The 6,000-nt window shown below is 36.7% G+C and overlaps 1 protein-coding gene across 5 annotated transcripts in view; it reads left to right on the plus strand.

The window, feature by feature from the left end:
• Positions 1–4,947, plus strand: part of acsl1a (acyl-CoA synthetase long chain family member 1a) — a 175,459-nt gene extending 170,512 nt beyond the window's left edge. For all 5 annotated transcript variants that reach the window (XM_043705803.2, XM_043705794.2, XM_087973477.1 and 2 more), the window contains 3 exons: positions 2,745–2,846; positions 3,357–3,428; positions 4,277–4,947. In XM_043705803.2, the coding sequence (XP_043561738.1) occupies positions 2,745–2,846; positions 3,357–3,428; positions 4,277–4,417 (315 nt within the window). In that variant the 3' untranslated portion in view covers positions 4,418–4,947. The remainder of the gene's footprint in view (positions 1–2,744; positions 2,847–3,356; positions 3,429–4,276) is intronic.
• Positions 4,948–6,000: the final 1,053 nt, after the last annotated feature.

A 6,000-nucleotide genomic window follows, 5' to 3' on the forward strand; every position in this document is an offset into this window, starting at 1 on the left:
CACTTCTGCAGTTGAAGTTTTTTTTTGATCTGCATTTTCTTTGGCACCTCCCACATGAGTTGCCACATGAGTGCCTCCACTAAGAACAAGGTGCTCCTGATGGCATTACACAAAGGGATAATGAACTCAAGCTTCTCCTCCACATTGAAGTGAAGATCCAGAAGGAATTGCGTAAACTCATGCGAACCATTTTCTGCCACTGCCCAAGCTGAGTTTGGGTGGAATATTCCTGACTGGCTCCTGAAGCTCATTGTCAGGAAGAAATTTGTCATTGGATAAACATATGGATGATAATGGAATAGTGTAGGTTAGATGGGCTTCAGATTGGTTTCACAGGTTGGCACAATATCAAGGGCTGAGGGAATGTACTGCGCTGTAATGTTCTATGTCTCAGTGCTTTGTGTGAAGAACCATCACAATCCTGTGATTTTTCCTCAAATTGGCAGGTTAGTGACAAAGAGGATGGGCTCACTGCTCAATAGGAGGTTCTTAACTTTGGAAACTACAACAAGATGCCCTTACAGCTAAGTAAAGGAGAGGGTGCCCCAAAAATCAAGGCATCTTTCACTAACTTCTTAAAATTTTGAATATGAAGATGCTAAAACCAGGCAAAAGTTCTCTCAGCCTGAAGGGCATGTTTGCCTCCTTATAGAGGGAAGACCCCTACAGGCTGTGGAAACATGGAAGCTGACTGGAAAATCCATAGTAAGCCTCCAATAATAGGCCTTTAATTGCTCAAATTGGCTACTCTGCCATAGCCAGACGCTGTCCCTTCCTGTCACTGGGAAAATGGCCCTAAAGCAGGAACAGAGGTGTCAAGCTGAGCAAAATTCCTTGCCCACCTATCTCCATACCTGGGCTCATCAAGGCTAAAGTTTCAGCAAGTTGTATCTACATCTGACAAGAAATTATTTAAGATGTTTGAAAAGAAACTAAATCTTGTAAATCCTAGTCAAACATTAGTAGAATAGGGGAACGATCTGAATATTAAATTGCCAGAAAATTGGCATTGTTCCATCTATGTACTCGTCAGACTGGTTTCAAATGGCTCAGATTCAAATTAAAGATTGTATTTGTCAATTAAAATCTAATTGATGTGATTACCCTTGAGAGCCTCGATTTGACTCATATTTGCCAATGTAGTCATTTAAATCATTACAGCAACTTAGCTACTTTTGTGTGTTTCATTCAAATGTTTTCTTGCTTTATGTAAAAACTGTCTACCGATGCTCACGGGTCAATTTGGTGCGATATGGAATCTGGAAGCATGAGTTTAACTCTCAGCAGAGCATCCACAGAATGACAGTTCAGTTTATTAAATCAAAGAAATTGGATTAAAAAAAGCTCATATCAATAGTGGTAGCCATGAAACCATCAGTCTTCAAACTCTGACTCACCAGTGTTCTTTAGGGAAACAAGTCTCTATCCTTACCTGCCTAGTATTTATGTGACTCCTAATTGTGTGGCTAAGCTTCTGAAAAGGCCTTACAAGCTCCATTGTGTTTGAAAATGTGAAAAGGCAGCTTACTAGTCCTATCTGAAAGGGAATTGGAAAGACACAATAAAATTTTGGCCTTGCCATTGATGCCTGTGAATGAACAAAGAAGTTACTGTATTATTTGAATATGTGGATATTGAAAGCCAGACAAAGTTTAACATTTCGTAAATTGCAGTGGGTCTGCTTCGTGATCTGGTAAAGGAGCTTGCAAGTTTTTGTGTATAATTACATAGAATATACAGCACAGAAACAGGCTGTTTGGACAACCATCTCATTGCAGATATTTGTGTGAGGAGCTTTATTAGCTATTGAGATGAGACAGAAATAAGTTATGGTAGAGGATGTTACACTTTTTCACACCATTTTATCACAGCGGTAGCATTCTGAACAAAGACCCTGAAGGTCTGTGGAAGCTGAATAGCTTTGGTCTCCTGTTGAATTTAACTTGAAGCATATTCTGCCTGCTTCAAGAGGACAAAGACTCGGTCCTTTTGCAATGGATGTGTGCATCCAATGGGATAATCTTTATTACAAACTTGGACAAAGCACATAGGAACTTTGTCAACCAGAATGAGTAATATACAAGTTGCACATGGAACTAGAAAAGTGCCAAAAGATCAGGGAACCCAACTTGCAGATCTTTCTCCCACCCACCACAAGGCTAAGGGCTGCTGCTATAAATAATGTACATTTTGAATCCAAAATTATTAGTTTGCTTGTAAAATAGAAGCACAATGTTTCAAATGTTGTTTGTCATATTTTCTTTTTAAACATGCAGTTCGTAGTACCTCAGATCTACAAAACATGCATTGATTTTTGTGAGTATCCAGCAACATTCTTTTAAGAGATCTCTGGATTGTTGAGGGGCATTCTACAGAGATGTAGGTATAGTGATTGTACTCTATCCTCTGATCACAGGGAACTGCTGCAAAATGTGTTACAGTAGACAGGAAACAAATTTCTTTGCATTGTTTGGAGTTAGAGAAGGGCAGGAAATTATAAGTAGACACTTTAACAGGTTTGTACGGTCCATTGTTTCAGAATGTGTGAAATTTATCTGCATTTGTTTTAACATGTTTGTTTACACACTTTTATTGCACAGATAAGTTTCAAAGGATCCATTTTAGAATACCTTTATGAATTAACTGTGGACATGTCTAACTTCAGGCAAGGAGGAAGACTTTTACAATAATTAGCCGAGGTCTTTGTCTCACACCAAACGCCATATTGATTTCTTATGTTTCAGGCCTTTCTGGTGGGAATTGTGGTACCTGATCCTGAAGTGTTACCTGCATGGGCACAAAGGAGAAATATTACAGGGACATTTGAGGAATTGTGTAAAAACAAGGCAAGTCTTGAGCATTTATATAAAAACATATATCGATCAAGTTAAACAGGCTTGAATACCAAATGTACACATGTGGCAAACTTTTTTTATTGCCACAAAGTAGCTGCAACAGGTAGGGAGGATATACAATATATGTTAGAAGTAATTATGATTTTTAATTTGTCCTCTATTCAATGTTCCCTGTAAGCTGTGTGACCACCTAACAGCAACCTACAATTGCATTTGTATACTATGCTTGAGTGGACTCCTGTAAATTACTACGATTATGAGAAACTCTTGAAATTTTAAAGAGGCTGTGCACTTGAAAAAATTGCCAGTGTTCATATATCCAAAAGATCAAATGTGCAGGAACAGCAATTCTGCTGCATAAATTTGATTCAAAACATTTTGGGTTTTTTTTCTGTATTCTGCCTTAGCTATTTAGCTCAATTTATAGTTTCCAAAACTTAACAATTTTGTTTGCATTTCCAATGATAGAGCTTTTGCAATTGTGTTTTTTTTTCCCAAAAGGTTTTAAAGGATGCTATTTTAGCAAATTTGACACAAATTGGAAAGGAAGCTGGACTCAAGTCATTTGAACAAGTAAGCAAGTAATTGTTTTATTGGCTGTGTTCCACATCCTTTGCTCCCTATTCTTTTTTTCCATTTGCTTTCTTCCTTCCTTAACTAAGTGACTTCCTCTCTGTTGTTTGTGTGGCCACTTGCTCCTAAGTTTATACAGAATTATTATTTCTTTGTCAATCCATTCACATTTCTGATGAAAATAAAAATACATTTCTCATTTGTGCTGAAGTTTAATCAAAACTATAAACTTCAAATTTGACACACTATTTTAAAATCACGGGCCGCAGGAGAATGCAGACAACTGAAGGAAAAATAAATAAATCTCAACCTTAAATTAGTAATAGCCTTAGGATATAACATTAACCTATGCTGAAGATATAGGGACAAGATTTTCTGCTTTGGGTTGAAACCCTAATATTTAAGGCCATACGTGGGCCCTGTGCTGGGAGCTGACGATTTAACCACTTTCTCAACCTGCCTGACACCTTCAATGATTTGTACACATATACCCCCATGTTCCTGTTTCTGCACCCCTTTTAAAATTGTATCTTACTGCTGCTGGAAAATGGACACGTAGTATCGTAATGCTTGTTGACTCCAGCAATACAAGCACTTCCAGTAGTAATTAAGGGTTGTAGCAAAGAACACTGGTAAGATGTTACTAGATAGTGAGACTAAGGTTCTGATTAGACTAAGATCAGCTATGTTTTATTGTACTTGTACTAATTTGATGAATCTTTTACATTCTTAGGTTATTTTGTTCTCTTGTGATTCATTGCGCAGAATTTAAACACAGTTCACAATGGAATTTAATTGAGTCCAAAGATGACCTGACTTGTTTTAATAATTAACTTTTTTTTAAATAGGTGAAAGATATCACTCTGTATCCTGAGATGTTCACTGTTCAAAATGGCCTTCTGACTCCAACGTTCAAGGCAAAGAGGGCAGAGCTGAGAAAATTCTTTAGTTCACAGATTGCTGAACTTTACAAAAACATCACTGTATAAACAAACACTTTTTTTAAGCAAATGTAATTAATGGCCTTGGTGATTTGGTAATGGTAAACTGTTAACAGATGCTTTGCAATGACCTCTAACGAGAGTATATATTTTGTACAACAAGCCTTGTGAGCCAAAAATCTCAGAGATCACTGTTTAAATATATGGATTTCCAAAATACCTTATATTTGGAACACTCATCTCTTTCATGGGGGAATGGGATAGCAAACTTGATATGAAGTGGAAGCACAAAGCTGCACATGAGTAAAAGATGTACAGTTGTCTCAAATGCACTATTGAATAACATTCTTTTTATATCAATGTATACAGCAACTGTTGCACAAATATCTAAAAATGAAATGAAGAATAACACTGAAAGTTTTAACAAGGTTACATTTTTAATTTATGATATCTCCCGAAGATTTAATATTTGATGTATAAGGAAAAAAGGCTTGGCATTGTAAATGTTTTTGTACACAGAACCAAAACAGAATTTGCAAAATTGTCAGTAAAATTAAAATAAAAGTATGTTTTATGTATTTCGTTTATCATTCAGTTCTATGCATTGATGACAAAAAAATTACTTGCTGTGCTGAAATAAGGTGAATATAGTCACCTTGTGAAGTGTATTATGTGACCACCCCCACTGTCTGCAAACTGGTACTTTGTTATCAAGACACCAAAACCTGTTTCAATAGTTTAGAGGAACCCCGATTATCCGGCATTTGATCATCCGACCAAAATCGCCAGGTCCCAATACTTGGCTAATTATGTTATCCTGAAGAAGGGCTCATTCCCGAAACGTCGATTCTCCTGCTCCTTGGATGCTGCCTGACCTGCTGCGTTTTTCCAGCAACACATTTTCAGCTCTAATTATGTTATCCGGCACTCAACTATCTGGTATTCGATTAACCGAGTTAAATATTCCCCTCCCGTATCCTTTGGATAATTGAAGTTCCTCTTACATGTAGCCAATTCTACTGTAGTTGGTGTCCTTTGCATTCTCAACCATTTTGCAATCTTTGAGTGGAGGATTTGCAAAGAACAATCATAACTCAACTCAACTCCAGAAATAACTGTTCCATCCAGTTTGGGAACATGCAGCATTTTGTGCTGTGTTGGTGCACTCTAAGGTTTGAGAATAAATTAATATTAACTGAAGCTTGTTGATTGCATAATTATTTTTCCAACAGGCAACGGCCTTTATTCATGAAAGCTGTCACTTTCACATTTACTGGGGAAAGAATCTATGAAATTTTAATCTTGTGTACTTTGCTATAAGTTGGAAGGCCCTGCATTAGCAAATGCAGATTACTTTTTTTGTATTCTTGTGCCTTCAAAATAGGGTAAGAATTATGCATATGTGTTCTGCAGTCAAGTAATGAGTGTTCATTTGAATATTTTATCAAACCAGTATACTCCACCTTGGTATACTACTTTTGTAAATAAAACAAAGTGTTTATTTTTTTTGTCAAAATGATTATAAAAGGGAGTAAGTGGTATATATAGGATTGATACTTGGTGAATGTGTGCTGCTCATGGACCTCGGTGACTTAGAATTGTCTTATTGAATCATTCATTATTATATAGTA

The sequence above is a fragment of the Chiloscyllium plagiosum genome, unplaced genomic scaffold, assembly GCF_037043375.1.
Source record: "Chiloscyllium plagiosum isolate Xiang-an unplaced genomic scaffold, Cpla_swu_hap1 HiC_scaffold_2, whole genome shotgun sequence".
NCBI classification, from domain to species: domain Eukaryota; kingdom Metazoa; phylum Chordata; class Chondrichthyes; order Orectolobiformes; family Hemiscylliidae; genus Chiloscyllium; species Chiloscyllium plagiosum.